The sequence below is a fragment of the Pygocentrus nattereri genome, chromosome 21, assembly GCF_015220715.1.
Source record: "Pygocentrus nattereri isolate fPygNat1 chromosome 21, fPygNat1.pri, whole genome shotgun sequence".
In the NCBI taxonomy this organism is placed as follows: domain Eukaryota; kingdom Metazoa; phylum Chordata; class Actinopteri; order Characiformes; family Serrasalmidae; genus Pygocentrus; species Pygocentrus nattereri.
The window spans coordinates 9,213,883-9,235,820 of NC_051231.1; the positions used below are offsets into that span (position 1 = coordinate 9,213,883).

The window sequence follows — 21,938 nt, forward strand, 5'->3', positions numbered from 1 at the left end:
CATAAAATATGTGCCTTTCCAGAAGATCTGTTGTTTAAAGGAAGTCAGTGTGTGCAGTTTGGGCTCCTTAACTTAGAAAATAAGGAAATATTTCAGGAAAAAGTACTGAAAACTAAAAGCGAGTGGAGAGCAGAGCAAAAGGGGGCAGCCAGTAGCAGATGAGGAAGCTGACAAAATAGGCTTCGTCAGAATACATTTATCTCTTTCAGTAATTCAATAACATTATTATTATCCTGTGAATGCACCATTTACATGAACCTGAACAGAAAAAGCATGCCGTTTCCACAAAGTGAACGCAGTTTACAATTTTTATCACCAGCCACGATTACATGCAGCCTGATAATCCATTAATAATCCGACTAATAGCCCAATCAGAATAGAACACGCGCATGTCGGAATAGACTTGTCTGATTGAGGCCATTCAGAATACAATTTCTGTCCGACTGAACGAGGTGAGTAATCATGTAAATAATTAGTTAAATAGAAGAATAATAACCTTGTAAACGCCTGTACCTGATTACATTCCCAATCAGAAAGTTTAAGTATGTTCTGAGCAAGTGCGTCACGTCATAGTGAAAGTTTATAACCTTCAACAAGCACTGCTCACTGCTGCTCATCTCACTTTGACTGGACTCACCTGATCCTGGTTGTCATGGTAATGTCTACACTAATTGGTATGTATCTATGCATGTGTGTCAAATTGGATCTTGTAGTGCACATGTAAACAGAGATTTTCCATCAGATTGTTGAGTAGATATAATGAATATAAACATCTCAGTCTTAATCTATAATCAGAATGTATTCAGTCCGATTGGCAAAGATCTTTACATGTAAACACAGACAGTGACATCCAGCAACAGTGGCTTCAGGTTCTGACTAATGAGCCGTCCTAATATATCATATATATCATCAACACAGTCAATGTTTCAACTGTTCTGTGATTGTAGCCTCTTGCTCACGTTTATAAAGCTTTCGGGTTTGTTACACTAAGGTTCTCAGGGGAGCTGGAGCTTTGTTGCTGCTTTTGTTAGTTTGCAGGTTGTTGATTTATCCACTGTCCTCCCTCAAACGCTGTCCAGCATAGTCTGCCAAATTACTGCCATTGCTGGTGTCAGTGGTGTGTTTTGCTTGTAAATGATATTTCAGATCCAGTGTACCTTAGTCTTGAACAAATTCAGAGTGGCAGTAGCTGGAAATACGTATTACCAAGAGAGCCAGCAGTGGAATTTGCCATTTAAAACTTACATTTAGAAGATATGGCTACAGTTACAGTAACATAGAGCACAATGCAGCTGGGCTTCAGCCTGGAACTACAGATCAAACTAGGAAAACAGTGGTGTTAATATAATATTAGCACATTAACTTTGCAGCACTAATACACAAATATATTTGTGTGTGTACAGTTGTTTGCAAAGGTATGAGTCAAAATAAGTGAACGGATTCTCTATAGAGAACACATTTCTGCATAGTTAATGTTTATGTGCTGAACTTAACACATTGGAGAAAAATAAAACATAAAATGTGGCCTATGTAAAAGATGGCAGATACATGTTATATGCAAGATAGATATATGCAAATAAGCAGTGATTGTGCATTAAAATATTTAAGTAATCTCTGTAGAGGATGTGCTAACTTGTTTTCAAAAAAATCAGCAAAACATGAAATTTGACCAGAGGTGTTTAAACTTTTGTGTATGACTGCGTTTTATGGCTATTATTATCTTAATTAATAGCGTGATGCACCTTTCTGAGTGTATCATAGGCATCAGCATTATCTGTAGAACTCAAATTTAAACTGCATAGTAAGATGCATCTGATTGGCCGTCAGAGCTAGGGCTGCCCACCGCTCTGGGCAAGTGTGCCCACTGCCCCCTAGTGTGTGTGTTCACTAGTGTGTATGTGGTGTTTCACTGCATGGATGGGTTAAATGCAGAGGTGACATTTCCCCATTGCGGGACTAATAAGGGTCATGTAATCTAATCTGATCTCATTATTATGAGTATGTTCAAAGTGTATTAGAAGAGAACTCAGTCAAAGCTTGGTGAACGTATGTGTGGATAAAATGGTTTATGGCACTTCCGTGAAAGTGACACTGGTAGAATGCAATAAAATTTTTAAAAATGTAATGAATAATCTGAACTAGATGGGTTTATTACAGTTTATTATCCCAATCCGTTAAAATATGCTTGTTTGATTTTTTGCTCGTTCCTCGATACTTTGTCTCCTCATAGTTTTTCATGTATTTGTTGAGGCTGTGCTGTTTTACTGGTGCAATTTTTCTTTTCGGACGTGTTTGAAAACTGAAAAATATGTTGCTACATTTTGTATGTTGTAAAAAAAAATCTTGACATATTTCCACTATCACCCTCCCCCTGTGTGTGTGTGTGTGTGTGTGTGTGTGTGTGTGTGTGTGTGTGTGTGTGTGTGTGTGTGTGTGTGTGTGTGTGTTCCCCAATTGTGTTCCTGAGTGTGTATGGCCTGCATTACACTTCATCCATACAAAACAGGAAATGTTACATTTTTGAAGCTGGCTTTGCACACCAGCACATTAAATCTTAACAATGGTGGTCCTGAACAGAAAGAAAAAAGACTCCAAACTAACCTTGTTCCACATCCACACAGACAAGACCACTCTGTGCTTGAGCGTGAGGAGAGGCAAGAGAGGAGCATGAATATTTAAATGAAGGTTTTCATCTCAAGGGCTTTTCTTATACATAGACACACACATACACACACACAGTCACACTGAACACAATATAAATTCATTAACTCCTGCTAAATGGCAATGTTGGTATTTCAAGGCCTCTGCCATTAAAAACATGACATCCCGAGACAGATTGAGGAGAGCTTAGAAAGGAAAAGGGCTCAGCTGTGCTTGTGTGTGTTCATGTGTGTACTTGTTTTCATACATTTTCAGGACAAAGATGAAGAAAAATGGGGCTGGGCTGAGGTTTAGAGCACCTACATTTAAGTATTTACATATAAATAATACATATTAGTATCTTTACATATAGGCATTAACATATCGCTGCTGTCAGAAGAAAACCATTTTTGACGTTTTTCACTTTTTGACATAATTTGAAAATCCCTGTGACCCTTTAGATTGTATGTAAATTTCATGATGAATGGAGTAAAAAACAAAAAAAACCAAGATGGATGACTTGGAAAAATGTCTGGTTCCATTGACTTACATTAAAAGTAAAGTAGGTTTTTTCCTTCTCCTGTGAAGTTACCATTTTGGAGGTATGAGCATTTCTTCCGACAACAGCGATATATACAATACCTTTGGGACATACTAATTTAAAAAAAAATTTACAGGAGAAGGAAAAACATTGTTAACTTTTAATGGAAGTGAAAGGAAAAAAAATGATTCCAGTCCATTTTGGAACATTTCTGTTGGTCTATTTAATGTGAATTGTTCACTGAATGTGAAGGGCAATGGGCATTTTCAAATCATGTCAAAAAATGAAAAATGGAGATTTAATGTTTTGTTCCCACAGTAGCAGTATATAAAATACTTATGTGACACGTAATACATACAAGACATCTCCGTACATATAGGAATTTATGTTTATATAACACACAGGGCATATCAACCCTACATATAGGAATTTATGTTTATATAACACACAGGGCATATCAACCCTACATATAGGAATTTATGTTTATATAACACACAGGGCATATCAACCCTACATATAGGTATTTATGTTTATATAACACATGGGGCATATCATCCCTATATATATATGTGTTTGTTTATATAACACACATGGGGTATAATATTTTTATTTTTAGATATAGGTATTCACGTTTATATAACACAGGGCATATCATCCTTACATATAGGTATTTATGTTCATATAACACACATGGGGTATAATTTTTTTACTTTTACATATAGGTATTTACGTTTATACAACACACAGGGCATATCATCCCTACATATAAGTATTTATGTTTATATAACACACATGGGGTATGATACTTTTATTACATAGGGGTATTTACATTTATATAATACATGATACCTATTATCCCTACATATAGGTACTTACATACATAGAACACTTATAGGCCATTTTTAATATTACATATAGGTACACACATTTATAAAATACTTACAAGACTTATCCTTACATACAGGTGCTTGTGTGTGTGTGTGTGTGTGTGTGTGTGTGTGTGTGTGTGTGTGTGTGTGTGAGTGTGACCTTATCCTGGCTCTACACATAAAATGTCTTTTCCACCTATAAAGACACTGATGTGAAGCTGTAGCTCCTTATAAGACGCTTCCTTCTCCCACGCTCCATCTCTCACGTACACTCACACACACACACACACACACACACAGCATTACAATGCCTCTGACAGACATATGCTCCCTGCCACTGCAAAATGAAGACTAATGTTTTTTTGCCTGCTTAATATATGAAGACATAAAACAGTCCTCTCGCTGTCTGACTTGCTCCTAATTAGCATCTTGTGGGCCATCTGACGAAGTCCAGGCATCATTTGCCAGTAGGAGGGCACCATGGGGTCGAGGGGGGGTCAGCATCAACATCAAAAAGCAAGTCATGAACACACAGCTATTTCAGTGCATCGTTCTTCGCCCCCAATCAGCTGCCATGACATATCAACACCTCATGGCCTGGAAATGGGAAAGAACATCTCTGTCTCTTTTATGTCTCTTTGAAGCAAGCATCGCAGATTAGACGAGTAAAAAACATTTTCACAACCAGTAGGCAATAAGCAAGAAATCAGTGTTCGAGCTCTGAGACATAAAAGTAATCACGTTGAGGACACAGAAACCCATTCGCGTGTGTGGAGTGGGCTTCTCAGAAAATAGCCTCATTCCCAGACCCCTGAATTAAGCTATTTATTTGTAAAGCCACTGTCAAATCTATGTATAGGCTCTGGAAGATAAACACTTTCACTGCCTCATTTGCTGCATGTATCCACATGTTTCCACAGTGGTAGATGTATTTGTTTCAACTCACTGGCTCGACCAATATCATTTGACTGATAAAACTGGCCAATATTAAGGGGCCCGTATCTTTTAATTTATGTTGTATTTCATTTTTCCCCATTGAGGGAAATAATATTTGTGTGATTTTATGTACCAAAAACAGTAATAATTAATTTGACCATTTTTCACCTTCTTTTCTCCTCTAGAATTAGACAGTCTGTGCCTTGAAGACTGATGTATGTAAATAAGCTCTGTTTTGATTGGCTGGCCTGTAATGAAACTCATTCTAAAGGCTTGGGTGAAACATTCCTTATAACTTCAGTGTGAATGGGTGGAGCTAGACTGCTGCAGGTTGAGCAGACCTATATGTGGAATATTGGTTTTCATGACCTCACAAAAAAACTTTTCTTGGAGCTTAGTTTCCATATGAGGGCTGTGTAGCTTAGAATGTAAGAGACTTTGAAACTTTAATGTGCACATACTACATCAAACCTCTTCAAAACTAAGAAAAGTTTGGTTTTCCATGATACAGGCCCTTCAGAATTCCCTGGAAATGTTATATAAGACAATGACATTCAGGAAACTCTTTTTATTTGAGTATTTTTTTTCTTTAAATCACGCTGAGTGATGAGGGTACGGAAGTCCGGAGAGCTGTTGCTATAATTTTATGGATTGTGATCTTGATAGAAGTAACTCGTTATTTTATAACAATTTCGTTATCTTGAGATAATACGTTATATATATCTTTGTATATTGAGATCACAAGATACTCGAGATATCTCGTTATCTCGAGATCAGTAACTTATTTCAAGATAACAGTTGAATAATTAACTTGTTATCTCAAAACAACAGTCCAAAAAATTCTAACTACCTCATGGCCTGTCTGGACTTCTATATGAGGGGGTCCATCTCACCCACCCAGAGTGAGCGAGGGTGCCTGTGCTCTCTTGGACTCCTCGGCAACAGAAATTTGATCATTGAGAATTGACAATCATTAGAGATTACCTACAACTATTACAGTCTGACGGGTTATATGTGCTGATATAATATATGTGTGTGTGTGTTTTGGGGCTTTTTTTCATATTTCTTGGGCCCTAAAGCTGTCATAACTCTAATGAGTTGTTTTTGCTACATGCTGTATGACGAGTATTTATGCTAATACAGATAGCTGTGTGGCCTACTTTCATCTGTCATATTTTAAAGGATTATGGGTGTAAATATCTGACCACAGAATATTTTGATTTATTTTTAGTTCTTTCAGAAATTATTCAGTGCATCAGGGTATCCTGACTATGAGAGCTTGATTTGATCATTTTGATGCACCAAAAATTAGTACATCAAAACACATGAACCAGGCTTTTTTTCGGGGGGGGGGGGTTCACCTGAAAAAAGCCTAAGAATTTTACTTTTTAGGTTTTCAGAGGCTTGAACGCTGAACGTGATGGTCTGAAGTCCAGTTCATAACGTCACTCAGTCTTGCATTAAATTTACCCAAAAAAACTTGACATATTTGAATAATGTTGGATAAACTAAAATTGCAGGAGTCGCAATTTCAAAATAAAAAAAATTCAGATTTCAATCCAAAACAATGAATCACTTAATTTAGCCCTGATTTTTATGGCAATTAATCATCAGCTAAAATCTGATGATTGTGACAGGCCTAGTCGTACCAGTAGTGATTTAAAGCCTTGAAATGTTGGCTCTCATGTCATTGGTTGGCTAACGCAGTGGACAGGCAGCTACATCTCCCTTCAGTGCTTTAGGAAGTGCAGCGTCAGTGCTGCTGCTTTCATGTTTTGAAATTTGGAGCTGTGACTGAAATTATGACAGAATTATCCTGCGGTGTGTAACTGTCTGACGTAACGGATGGGGTCTGGGTTGAGTGCTCATGTACATGTGTGTGTGCATGCGTGAGAGATGCTGAGTGATGGAGAGACGGGTGTTAATGTAGAGAGACAGTGGGGGGGCCTAAAGGACAATGATTCACACACTCCAGCCCAGCCTCTTTAGTCATCCTCACACACAAGCACACACACATTCACAGAGTTAACACTGGAGAATGAGTCAGTGAGCACACGAGTGGAAGGAAACACACACGCACACATTAATGCATATTTATAGTCGCTCGCGCTGACAGCTATTTATAAAAATATTAGTACACGCACGTCTGTTTCAGTGTCTATCACACACACATACAAACACCTTTTATCAGATAGCGCTTACTCACATGCAAACACTTGCTTTTATTCCTCATTAAGGCGTGCAGCTGTACACACCCATAGCTATTATATGTACTGGATACAATAGTAATATGTAATATCTAATATCTAGACACATCAGGCATAACATTATTGCCACCTCCTTGATTCTACACTCATTGTCCATTTTATCAGCTCCGCTTACTATATAGGTGCACTTTGTAGTTTCTCTGCATATTTTGTTAGCCCCTATTTACCCTGTTTTTCAGTGGTCAGGACCCCCATGGACCCTCACAGAGCAGGTACTATTTGGGTGCTGGGTCATTCTCAGCGCTGCAGTAACACTGTTGTGTTAGGGTGTGTTGCGGTGGTCTGAGTGGATCAGACACAGCAGCGCTGCTGGAGTTTCTAAACACCTCAGTGTCACTGCTGGACTGAGAGTAGTCCACCAATCAAAAATATCCAGCCAACAGCGTCCTGTGACCACTGATGAAAGACTATAGGATGACCAACACAAACTGTGCAGCAGCAGATGAGCTATCGTCTCTGACTTTACATTTACAAGGACTGACAAGGCAGGAGTGTCTAACAGAGTGGACAGTGAGTGGACACAGTGTTTAAAAACTCTAGCAGCACTGCAGCGTCTGATCCACTCGTACCAGAGAAACAGATGGACTACAGTTTGTAACTGTAGAACTACAAAGTGCACCTATACAGTAAATGGAGCTGATAAAATGGACAATGAGTGTAGAAACAAGGAGGTGGTTGTGATGTTATGCCTGATGGGTGTATATATAGGTTTGAAATGTACACATACACACCTGAGCCCTTTTCCTTTTTATATGTAATATGTCCAATATAGATAGACGGCTCTTGTCTACATTTAACACAAGTGTAAACGGAATGCATTTTTGATACTTGTACCCAATTACGTGAGCGGGAATGTGTCCACTGGGCTTCGACTACCAGGACAGAATAAAAAGTCAAATGAAAAATGAAGGGCTGGAGTTCAACAAATCAAAGGCCTTTTTGCACTCTGGACAGATGAAAGTGTCTGAGCCAAGTCTGTCCACCTGTATAGTAACAGGGGGAAATCTGAATATAAGTAAAACACAAACTATGCACATGTTGATGTGCTGTTTACAAGAGAACAGGACAATCTGATCTCATCTGGTCAGTCTGGGGATACATTTTCTTGAAAGGTGTAAATGGAATCTGGACAGTGTTTATCCAGATACAATCTGGACGTGAAACACATGTTAATGTGAGGATGTACAAGGTCAGGACTATTTTATTGGTCCTGTAAGTCAGACCTGTTTTTTCTCTGGTAGTCCTGCAAAGTCAGGAACAAAGCACAAAAGCATACAAACATAAAATATATGTGTGTTTAACATGATGGAGTAGTAGAAATGATCCAGAATGACTTTGAATAAAATCTTGTTACATTAACTTCTATTACAAGTTAAGAATTTATTTTTTCTCCTTCTGTAAATGTACAATTTTTGACGATATGTAAATGCCAGTATGTAATACTAATGTCCCATATGTATATATGTAAATACCTACAGTACTGTGCAACAGTCAGAAACCACCCTTCATTTATTTCATTTACAGTCAAAAAAAAATTAATTCTGTAAAAACGCAGAAAATATGTATTTAACTATATAAGAAATAAGAAAATTACACAATAGCCTCAACAACTAAATATAACATCACATTTGTCAGTACTTAGTACTCTTTACCTTTGAAATACCTTCCATTCATTCAAGACTTGCTTTTATTTTTTATTTTTTAGATTAATCAATCTTTGTTGTTTGCATTTGGTCACAGTACCTATATGTAATAATAATATACCCTATGTGTGTATATATGTATGTCGGTAGTTATATATAATAGCACAAAGCCTCATATACATAAGTACCTATATGTAATGTAGTAATATATAGTAATATATGCAATAGTAATAAAACTTGTGTTACTTCAGTTTTTTCTCTTAATTTTAGACAATATAGCTAAAAACACAACAGTACTTTAAGACATTTTCATTATATACAATATGCATCACAATATTTTGTTTTTCTGAGATTCAAGTTGGAAAAGACAAATCAATCCTGTAGTGTCACATGTATATGTTAATAATGACAATAAACCTAAAACTAATTTTATTGAGTGTTTTACTAACTGCACCGCCAATGCAATTAAACAGGCCTATTTATGCTCACTTTGCGATGAAACATGCAGTCTGTCTGTGTTCTTTAAGCACTTATGATATTCACAATATATTCACAAAAGCACATTGCAACAAATTTATTATAACAGTAATGTATCGTCATATTGCCCATCCCTACACACACACACACACACACACACACACACAAAAACATATTATTATACAATACACAACATAAATCACCCCAAACATATTTGACCAGATATCGCTTTAGTCTGCAGCCCCCCTTCACGCACACATCCAGATCACATCCCTTCTTCCCCATGCATATTTCAGTTGAGCTGCTAAACAAAGCAAAAGGAACACAGGAAGCTGTCTCAGCCAGCCGTGTGATTACCACACCAATACTTTGAAGGGGTGTGGGGGGGGTGAAAGACGCAGAGTGAGGGAGAGAGACAGGCTGAGAGAAGGAGAGAGGGAAAGAGAGAGAGAGAGAGAGAGAGAGAGAGAGAAGCAGAAAAAGAAGAGAGGAAAGAAGGAGAAAGATTAGAAAGAATGAGAGAGAGAGGGGGAATGCAAGAGGAAGAAGGTGATAGGGTGAGAGACATGGAGAATGAGGGAGAGAGAGAGAGACAGACAGACAGAGATCTAGCAGCAGAAGCAATCGACATTGTCTCTCACTCTCTCTTGCTGTTGTTTAGTCGGGTCTGTCTACTGCTGTCGCTTAATTCTCTTTCTCTAAATCTGTCTGTCCTAACAGAGCAGTGCACGCATCAATATCTCAGAGGGCTCCTGCCCAGAGCGGATCATCACCATCACTGGCCCCACGGAGTGTGTGTTCCGAGCCTTCACTATGATCACAATAAAGCTAGAGGAGGTGAGAGCGCACACACGATATACACACACACACACACACACACACACACCACACTAATTACATTTTACACTGTGTAAAATGTAAATAAAAACAGATTTGCAATGATTTGCAAATCTCATAGAACCATAATTTATTCACAATAGAACATGGAATACATATCTGATGTTGAAAGTGAGACATTTTACCATTTCATGAAAGACATTAACTCATTCAGAACTTGCTGGCAGCAGTGCATCTCAAAAAAGTTGAGACGGGAGTGGAAATGTAAGTGGTACTAATAAACAGCTGGAGGAGCCATTTGTAAGTAGCTCACATGTTGGGCTGCTGGTGCGCAATGAGGACTAAAAGGGGAGGGCTGAGGACCACCTGCAGCGAAAACCGTTCACACCTTTCCACAAAGAGGGCCATCCTGAGTTTAAACACTGTGCAGGCATTTTTTGTTTAAAAAGGGATAAACAATGTAAATATACTCTCAAATGTGCACCATCCGCTCCACCTGTGTATCTTAAATGATTTTTTCCAGGAAAAAGGTACATATTTGTACATAATATTTTAAAACATTAAAATGAAAAGACTGGAGTTAAGGAAGGTTATGTGGTGTTAACAGCATTGAAATTTTCTTTTTAATGGCATATGTTACTATTACGTTCCCGAACTAAAGCTACTGAGGACATAACCTTTAGGGTGCCACCCTAGTGATGAGAGGTACCAGCCCAGTGACCGTATCCCTTTACTGAGGGTGCATTTGCAGGGACATTTAATCTCAAATCACTATAAGCACAAAGTAACTCAAATTACACTTAGTATTACATTATTACAGACTGATCTCTTTTAAGTACACACACACACACACACACTCTTCTCAAATCATCCTCAGCTGCCACTCAACGTGCCATGCATTTCTCCTGCTGGCCAAATATCAAGAATGAGTCTCCCTGATGGGCCCTAATGACTCCTCTTCCTCAATGCCTCTAAGAAGAACCTTGCCTTTCTGCCTCAATGCTTAAAACAAACCCATTATTTCCTTTACATCGTGTTGCACCAGGCAGGGCGCTGCTCATTAAACAGCTGTTTGGGAATCTCCCCCCTTTGCCCCTCCCTGCTTCGATCCTGTCTTGTTCCCCCTCACCCAAAAAGGAAGGAGTTGTCATAGAAACCCTCGAGGTGGTGGCCAAGGTTTGGCTCACGCTGAGCACATGATGCACATTACTGCTTTTACAAGGAGCTCTATTCAGAGGCTTGTCCGGCCTCAGAAGCTGACTGTTTTTTTGGATGTAGAGAACACAGAGGAAGGATTGGAACAGTGTTTCACAACCAAAAGCTGCTGGTGGGTTACATTCCCACAGGAGGAGTCAAAAAAATGTGGAGTGCATGCAGAAGACCTTGATGTCCAAAACAACATTTTGTGAGAACTGAAGTTCTTCTCTGAGCTGCTGTAGTTCCAAAGCATTTGCAGGGTTACCTGCCCTGAAACTGATCCATGAGAGAGTGTGAGGTTCTTCTCGGTGGAACGAAGTGTCCTGACCCTCACATTCATCACCTAATGGAAGTTTATAAGGGAAACTGCTGTATATGGCCCAACTCGGTCCTATTATAAGACGGATCTGTCGCTATGTTGAAACTCCAAAAGCAAAAGCCCAGTGACAAACTTGAATTATCTACACTTATGAGTGAGGTGAAAAGGCAGTAGAATTTGTGAAGGTTTTCTAACTCCTTGGTTAGTTTTTTTGGCAACCACCAGTGGTTCCAAAACACACTTTGTCGTATTCTTCATAACTTTCATATTTCATAAGCTACATTCAAAAGGGCGTCATATGAGACCGTAACTGTCTTCTTTCCAGTCAAATAGATGATGTCATTTTAACCTTATAATAGAAGAAGCTGAACTCACAATTTTTTTTTTCTACTGAAAGTCGCAAAATTCACAAATCTGGGCTATAAACTATAAATGGATGGCATCTCTTCAGTGATCTGCTCTGTAAAAATGATTTTTATAAAATGATACAAAGAGCATCTGAGATTTTTGGCTTTCAGCAGTAAATTGTAAGCGTAAAGCAATACATGTGATGATAAAACACTTTCTGTTCATTTGAGGGGAGCTTTTACAAAAATAAATAGATAAAAAAATCATTTATTTCATGCAGTTACTGAATAATTTGCCTTATAATTTGGTCATGTAATTTCAGGATGGAAAATCTACATAAAACGTGTCCTTTAAAACTGATGCCTACACATTCATGACACAAAGATGCATAAAAAGGAGGGCAGATTCGAGCATGAGCGTCTGTAATGATGCAAGCAAGCCAAGATTTGAGGGCTAACGATGAATCAGCTTCAATGTGTGAAAGCACTGGCCTACTCGTGCCTTGTTTACATGGGACATGGAAATATATATGTAAAATACATACACTTTGTTATAAACAAATACAATACAATTAAGTGCATCAACTTTTGTTCTGGATTGCCATGTGCACAAATTATTAGTATTATTGTTGTTGTCTGTTTTTATTTGTATTATTGCATTATTACAAATGATGTTGATAATAAATTTGATTAGTTAGCCGTAAATCAAGCATTTTTTAAAGATGTTACACTCAAATTTATATGCATGAGCACAGATACACAACAGATGAAGTAGAGATGAATAATACAACTGTTGGTAAAATTTTAGGGGCTCCTTTTAGGATCCGACTCATTGATGATCTCATTGATGATAAGGGCCTTTAAACCTGAAAAACTTTACAGCAAGGACATTCATTTCTTTGAGCTTCTGTATTTTACACACGTTTCACTTTGAACAATTTTGTTTAATAACCGACAATAATGAAACACAGAGTTTGTACTGAATAGAGGATGTATGTCTTGCTGATAATATAGTGTACAAATTATATTAAAGAATGTAAACATACACCACGTATAACCCAAGCACACACTGCACGATATTTAGCCTAATTTTAACCACCATATTTTTGCTCTATCCAAGGAATTTTCACAATCTAAAGTGAATTACCAGGAAAGGAGTAAACTCTACAGTGATGTTTGATTTTTATGACTCCAAATGAGTCTAAAGTGTGAGATGGTCAGCAAAGTAAACAAGTGATTAAGGCTACAGCCAGTAAGAGAGCTGGTAATGAATTAGGTGAGGGTGAAGCTGCTTGTTGAATGCTGGTATATTTGAGAATCCCTCTGTGTCAGTGCCTTAATAACCAAGTTCAAATCTCTTGACAGTTTAACGTCAGCTTATCAGTTCATACTAAAATGCTCCTCCAGATTTCACTGCACCATATTTAACCACAGTTTGCACTTTTGCTACATTTCTGTGCTAAAAGCTCAAACAAGTTCAGTCCAGTCAGCTTTGGTTGTCTGAGATTTGGGATATTGAGCACTAAAACTTGTTATGGGAGCGATCTTGTGATCTTTGCACAGTCAATTTGTGCATGCCTCAAGACAAAAAGTCAAGAAATTCTGTAAAGGACTGAGCTTATGTTTGAGAAGCTCTTCGTTCTCGCTCTCTTTTAGGAGTTTATAGGTCATATAGCGTCGTTAACAATACAGACTTTCAAATAATAGCAACACATAACATATAATTAGGAATATTTACAGTGATTTCTATTAATAACCCCTGTAATGGATGCAACACTGTTAGGGAGATTCCAGATTAGGGCTGTAAAGTGCACCACAGAGTAAATTCTGAGCTTCTCTGACCACCAGTGCACCTCATAAGCAAATGCATAGCACTGTATTGATGCCATGATTTGTCATTCACCAGGCTGTGAAAGTAGATTAGGAGGAGGAAGGTGAAAAGGTGGGCTTGGACATCTTGCTAGCACTTCAAATTACACCAGGGGACGCGGAGGGAAGACACGTACTGTTCACGCCTGTTAAGACACAAAGCATATTGTGAAATTAAATCCAGAAGGTGACTCCTATATCTCCCTGACTCAGATGAGGAGAGGCTGCAGCGGGGGTGAAAGTGCAAATCCTCCAGCGAAGAACTAGAGAGAGATGCAGAGGTGGGGAGGGAGGGGAAATCATTTATCTCTCAGTCACACATTTGAGTATTCATCACCTGTTTATTTCCAAAATGCCACTATATTTTTGGGAACAGATGCACGTCTCAATTTTTTCCTCTCCTCCCGTCCATTCTCAGGAGGTTTCAGAAGTAGCTGTCGGAGAAATTGCAAAAGGCAATATCTCCCAAACAAACCCCTGGCACAAATGCAAACAGTAAACGCAGGAATAAATCCTTTGTCGGGCGCCATTCGGAGGCGCCCACTCAAGTCATGATAATTCCATTCACGTAGCGAGAGCGGGAGTTGATGGGCAGCAAGACAGCGGCCGCTATTTACATTTCAAACCCCAGCAAGAGTCCTGCTCTCCGCTAATTGATTGCCGCGATGGTAGGCCACGACTCAGACTGATATTTATTGCCTGGCTTAATTAAAGAAAGAGCCTCCGAAATTGCGTCGGCTGACTAATGGTCATTCAGACCCATTCCTCCCGGTGCACGGAGAATGTCAGTGAAAACTGCCCTTGGCTGCTGATCTCAGGCCACGTCTGCAGTTCCTCCTGTCATGCCTAAGGCTAGGCTTAAGATAAGGGTCACTGGTTCCAGGTCAGTCAGAAATTGTATGTGTGGAAGATGCCAGGACTCTTTAGAATTGTTCAGAAGCTGGTGCTCACAAAGAATGCTTAAGATGTAAATATTTGTCCATAATCTGGTGGTGGTGGAAATCGATGTGAGCTCAACTTGGTTCAATCACTGGTAACCTTTAGCTGGTGGGTTGCATCGATTTGTAAACTGTGAATAGGGGGATTGATTCATTTGCAAGGCTGTGAAAAAGGCTCTTTGCAAGCATAGAATCAGTTGCATACAAAATTAATTAAAGTCTTCTGTAATGTTCTAGTTTCAAAAGGTACGAATCGGGATCAGGGTTCAACTGGGCCATGATTGATTTCTGAACTCTTTAATGCATTAAAGAAGACACTGTGCACTGTGCTGGTACACACTGAATGTGGCACGAATAAATGAAATAATGTCTTTTTTTTGGCATCAAAACTCTACAAACAGGCATGTCTTCAGGTGCACACTGCATTTTACCTTTCCCAAAACAGTTGTACAGGCCCTTATTCTTCAAAGCTGTGTATGGTCAAATCTGATCAAATGAGTGTGTGCAAATTTCACCAACTGTTGTTATTCATTGGTTTCATGTGGTGTACACATCTGTACAATCAAACTCATGCCTAGTATACTTGTGTGTAAACTTGAGTGCAACAGTTTTACCACCTCAAAAAAATGCTTGATTGACAGTTAACTGTAAGATATGAATAATGCAAATTAATAAGAAAATAATTGGAATTATTCAATAATATATAAATGGGGTGCTGGTTTGCACTTGATTTCACGCTTTGATGCTGATTGAAATTTGGTGCCCAAATCTGTTTTCATGTCATAGGAAATTTCCATGAATCAGCCACAGAGCAGTTCTGAAAAATTTTGGAAAAGTGAAATGACAAAAAATATTTAAAAAATGATATAAGGCTTTACAAATGGTCTGTGTGTCTATAACTCATTTTTAACTGCTTTTAGAGATGGAGTACCACATGTGACAAAGGAAGACTAATTTGAGGTCTAGTTGCTAAAACACAGCCTATTTGTCAGCTTGGTTGTTACCTTGACAACATAGTAAATATTCACAGCAGTGAATGATTGAGCTGCTGAAAGTTTGTGAAACATTTAAAAAAAAATTGATTGTATTTTCAGCATTAGAAAAATTGAGTTGGTGTGAGAGATATCAGTTATACACGTGTTTGTATTAATTTGTTGACATCAGAATAAATCAGTTTGATGTGTAAAGGCCTTTAGGGTGAACTGACCTTGTCAAAACAACAGTACAAGCTTTGCATCTGTACTGTACCTTACAGCCCATGTTCTATCACTGAATAACTGTCAATTTCTCCTTCCACTGAAGATGCTTGAGCACACCACACCAGCAGTGATCTTTCACATAGGATCCAAGCATATTTATTACGTGTTCTCACAGACAACCCAACACTGTTAGAAATATCACATCTCTCTATTTTTATTTATCCCTAGTTAAACCCATATTTGTATTCCAGGACCTGACTGCTCTTGTGGCTAACGGTACAGTCACCAGCAAGCCTCCAGTCACGTTGCGGCTGGTTATCCCTGCCAGCCAGTGCGGCTCTCTCATCGGCAAGGGTGGCTCAAAAATCAAAGAGATAAGAGAGGTAAGTGCCACAAAAATAGACGTGAATCTCTGTCTGCACCCTCTGCCTACTCTAGAAGACGTCTTAGGAGCAGTGCTCTATGTTAAAACTGCCTGCTCCATTGCATATTTCATGGCTCTGGATGCCAGTAAAAACCCATTTATTTCACGTTTATGGTCTCCTCGCTGCCGGCCTGGGAATGAGGTAATGCTGAATGTTGGGTCATGCTAACTTCAGAGTGGTCACTAATGCAGGAAATGAAGGGAGGTGGATGGCAGGAAATGTGTTAAGCTAATCGAAGAGGGGAGTTGGTTTAGAGAGGTCGAGCTTATGTTGAGGCATTAGTGACATTTCCTGCTGTCCAAAACAACCATATTGGGAACCATCTTTGCAGTCTGTTGAGGCTGCTTTGGAATCCCTGGCTAAGACTAGCCAAATGGTGTGGGTCTTTGTTTAATTAACCTGGCTTTATTGTTGTCTTGACACAATTTCACTAGATACTGGTCTCCAGTCCTCAACAAAGCCAAAAGCAGACCCTGAGAAGGTGTATTTGTGTTGTAAAATATAAAAATTGTTTATACTAAATGGTCTGAATAAGAACCAAGACATATATCAGGACACATCATTCTAAAAAAGGTATGTGAGGAGGATGAGTGACATCAGCCTTGTGCTTGGTGAGGGTAAAGCTCATGAACTCTATACAAATATGAGAAGTACTTTATTTGCATTGAAAAGGGAGTGCACATAGATCAGGGCTGCACAAAGTGTGGACCGTAGGCCAAAGTTGGGCTGTGAGGACATTTGATTTAACACGCTAAGAAGTTTCCCCATGCGCAGCCCAATGGAAAACATATGTCCATTTTTGTTGTTTTTCTAATAACTGTTGCCCATTAAATTGTGTGTAAATTTCATGATGAATAAACTAAAAGAGGAATGACTTGGAAAAAAAATCTGATTCCATTGACTTACATTAAAAGTAAAGTAGTTTTTTTCCTTCTCCTGTAAAGTTATCATTATATATATATATATATATATATATATATATATATATATATATATATATATATATATATATATATAGCTTTAGAAGAAAGAGTGTTTATTTATTTTTATATATGTATGTACTGTTTTTTGGCTTTTGGACCACCAAATGTTGCAGGTTTGCCCCCCAAAACATATAGATTGGGTACCCCTCATGTGGACACTGAAGAAGTCCTTCATGTCTAGGTTGTACCTACATATGTGTGTCCACAAGACTAGCCTTAACACCTAATAAGAAGGTCAGCATGGATTTGGGTTCACCAGGTCTTTAAGTGGGGAGTAAAGGTAGACAGAAAAGACCTCTAACAAGATCTCAAATGTATATTTGCTATTTTATTGGCAACCAGCTAATATTGGTTCCCTGCTTAATCCTGCAAGTTGCTATGCACATTTCTGTGTTTTTCATGCTGTAGCGATCGTCCATACAGCTGGGACTGAAACCCAATGACGTAGTGTGTCTGCAAAATCACTAATGCTTATTATGCAGCAGTGTCAATGCAGATTGATCAAAATATTTGCAGATTATCTTGACAGACGTCTTGGTCATGACTAATACAGAAGTACAGCCCACCAGGTGAACGCATGATTTGTGTGTTAAAATGTGTGTATTTTTGTATGATTGACAGAGCACAGGGGCACAAGTGCAGGTAGCAGGAGACCTGCTTCCCAACTCCACAGAACGAGGAGTGACGATATCTGGAAGCCAAGAGGCCATCATCCAGTGTGTCAAACTCATCTGCACTGTCATACTCGAGGTACTGCTGGTCATTCTGAACTTTAATTTAAACCTCAGATTTCATTGCCTAGTGCATCAATAGCAAGAGCTACTGCACATAAAGAATCTGCACAAAAGTGAATCGATTTTTCCCCAAAATAAAAGGAAAAGAAAAAAAGGCTACTCTAAGTTTATGGAAGGGAAATTTGATCCAGTGTACCGATTGCCTTTTTCAGTGAATTAAATGTGCCAATTCAATGAATCATATCCACTGTGGGTTGTGTGGGCTACAATCCCAGCATACGCCATAATGTATTCTGTTACTTTTCAGTCACAATTCTGCCTAAATTTGAGTAGTGACCTTTTTTTTCTTCATTTTACTCAAAATTCTGAGACTTTCTGTTGTTTATTTTCAGGTTTAAATAAACAAAATCCCAGATTTTCACTGTGGTCTCAGAGTTTTGGACCCCACTGTATATTCAGATGCTGGAGGTTTTTATCTAATATTAAGATATGCTAGCTTAGCAAGATTGTGTTTAGTTTTTTGCACACACATGCATTTTAGCAAAGTTGTTCAAGAAGAACAATTCACTCACACTGACTCACATGAATCACTATTTCAGATTCTGTTAACAAAATAACAGAGTCCTTTTAGCCTGTGTAAGAACATGTCAAATATGTTTTATTGATTTTCTAAGTGAAATTAAGTTGACGCATCCTCTACAGGGAAGACACTTAAGTGTTGCATTTTTCTGTAAATCTTCTGCAGAGGCCACAAATGTTAAATCCAGTAAATAAAATCCGGTAATTGGTTATTAAAATCTATTGGTTAGCAAGTGAAAACAATTTTAAATGTTTTCAGTCCAGTATGTCTCATTATCAGGTTGTTATATTGAATATTTTAGGATTATTTAGCCTATTTCTGTACATATTTATTTTTTTTGTCTGATGAAAGTTTTTCCATTGGCAGATAATTTGACTTTTTTTGAGAGAATTTTGCCTATTTTAAGAAATAATGTTTCAAACGAGCATGATGTTCTGCCAAGAGAATAAGACACTTTCAGTAGATAAAATTACTTTAAATAATGAAAAATATATCAAAAATTAAATAGGCTAAAAATCTTTTCTTACATTACAGATATTCTTACAACAATCTCATAATGAAAAACTTTATATATGAACTTCGTCTCAGATGCTTTAACTTGCTAAGACATCATTTTATTTTATTTTTTTATTTCAACAAGACGTATAGTTTGGCCAGGGGTTCAGAAACTTTTGCATATTGTACTCGTTGGTGTCAGTGGTAGTCTTTCTAGTCATTTTAGGTTAAGCCACAGCTGGCCTTTTGCAATGCTCTTTGGGGCTTTAAACACCAATATACACTCGGTAAAGCTTGACAAAGCTTTAAAAGGCTTCTCTAAAATATTGCACAGTATTTGCTGCTCCTTCTCTGAGCAGTGCTTACAAGACCGTTATAGTAATCTCCTGCAGTGCATGCAGTGATTTGTTATTTTTTTATGCACTTTCCATCCACTTCTGAGGGGCCGCTTCTAAATGAGCAGAAAAGATCCGTCACTGAGGTATGATCACTGAGTTTATTCCCTCAGATCCAAAATGAATTCGCTTTCAAATCATTGTCCATTTACTCAAACGGGGAGGAAGGTTTTACTTTTTAATCAGCCGGCTTTGTACACGCTCTGCTCCTTTCAGTGTTAAAGGACCGGAAGACAGGATGTCTTGCTGGAGCCCTTTTTTTTTTTTTTTTTTAATACCAAGCCCAGCACTGAAAGCTGTAGGCCTTGCTTTAGGAATGCTCCTCAGCGGCTGTTGTCACCTGCTGGGGGATGCAAATTATGCAAAGTGACCCAATGAATGATTAAAAAGATTCTTTTCGCCCAGCCAAGCAGAGATGAGACTGTGCTTCATTGGCTCTTAAGCTCTGTTAACATCGCTCTTCTTTGGGCCCATTATATTATTCAATATCAGCTTTATCTGTTAGATATTATTACAGCAAATGGTACAATGATGCTAACAATACAAATCAAAGCAAATAGTACATGTTTGTAGGTTTGTATGCAGTGTGTTTTATAACAGGAATAAAATAAATCAATAAGAACTTTGTTAATCCAGGTTATTATTGTTAAAGAAGTAAAGAAAACAGAAATTGGAAGTTCAAAAATGTACAAAACAAAAAAAAAATGCTTTCAAAGACAAAACTAAGTTAAAACATTAATGTTCACTGGGACAATAATATATATATATATACACACACACACACACACACACATTTACTATATAGGTGCACTTTTTCTACAGTTCCAGACTGTAGTCCATCTGTTTCTCTGATACTTTGTTACCCCCTTTTACCCTGTTCTTCAGTGGTCAGAACCGCCATGGACACAGAGCAGGTACTATTTGGGTGGTGGATCATTCTCAGCACTGCAGTAACTGACATGATGGTGGTGTGTTAGTGTGTGTTGTGCTGGTCTGAGTGGATCAGACACAGTAGTGCTGCTCGTATTACAGAGAAAATGCTCAAAACCTTCTGTGAGCATCCTTGCTGAGCATAGTGTACTGCTGTTCTAACTTTTCATCGTGAAGCTTGTCAGACAGAAATAATAAAGACCTATTTTGAGTTTCATCGTATTCCGTGGTATCTGACAAAATATTCCTGATGAAACTGAAACGAAGTAAAAACTAAACAAACCGCTCATTTGTGGAACATATCAACCAAACTAATCTAATAAAAGTAACGAACTAGCTAAATGAAAATAAAGTAAATTTATACTATAAATGTAGAATAAAATAGTAGAATAAAACAATGTTCCTCCAAGCCTCCAAGTACAACAGGACCTAACAGGACCACCCAGTACAGTTGAACAAGTGAAAAATGAACCAATGAACACACGGATTACATGGAACTGCACAAGACAGTGCAGCACTTCACTAAACTCTAATACAGTAAATACACCCAATGTTAATGTGAATGGAAAACCATGGCACATTTTTTCCTGCATAGCGTGAAACATATCTTAGTTAAACGGTTTCAGAGAGAACCTCTGACATAGCTGAGCATCTTCTCTTCACGGTAGATGTGAGTTGAGGGAGAAGGCTGATATATAAAACAAATATAAAGTAAAATTATTGGTTAATAATTATTACAGTTTAAATTTGTAGACTAAAACGGCTCGTAGATCAACACCATTAGTCAGAGTACAGACTAAAACATGCCATCATGCATAGGAATGGATGACGGTCTGAGATGAGTGCCATTTTTTGGGTCGTGCCTTTATGTTGATCTGTCCAGTCCGCTTAAGCTTAATTGAGAATGCCCTGTCCAAGCACTAGCACGAGAAAGCATCATCAATCTCAACAATATACAGAAAATAATCTGAGCAAATGGCTTCCTGTTTAAAGATAATGGGCCACTCTTAAGTAATGTGCCGAAGAGCTGATCGATAAGCACATTACATTTGTGTTCAGCTTGTCAGCATTTCTACTCATTAAGGTAATACAAGCACATCAGTCTCCAGCGTCAGCTACTAAAATGAATGCGCAGTTATCCGGGACTTTCCACAGTCACTATAATAGATACGTTTTTTTTAAGCATTTGGTTTCTTTGTGTTCTAAAATTGCATATCGTCGCTGTTATATTGAACCTCTTTTTTCCTTTTTAATTGTTTTAAACCATGTCACACATTTACACCGATCAGGCATAACATCATGACCACCTCCTTGTTT

At 38.1% G+C, this 21,938-nt stretch overlaps 1 protein-coding gene across 3 annotated transcripts in view; it reads left to right on the forward strand.

Annotated features, from left to right (window-relative positions):
- pcbp4 (poly(rC) binding protein 4) overlaps positions 1-21,938 on the forward strand; it is a 106,431-nt gene that overhangs the window by 59,615 nt on the left and 24,878 nt on the right. For all 3 annotated transcript variants that reach the window (XM_017713314.2, XM_017713315.2, XM_017713316.2), the window contains exons 6-8: positions 10,094-10,210; positions 16,331-16,462; positions 18,109-18,237. In XM_017713314.2, the coding sequence (XP_017568803.1) occupies positions 10,094-10,210; positions 16,331-16,462; positions 18,109-18,237 (378 nt within the window). The remainder of the gene's footprint in view (positions 1-10,093; positions 10,211-16,330; positions 16,463-18,108; positions 18,238-21,938) is intronic.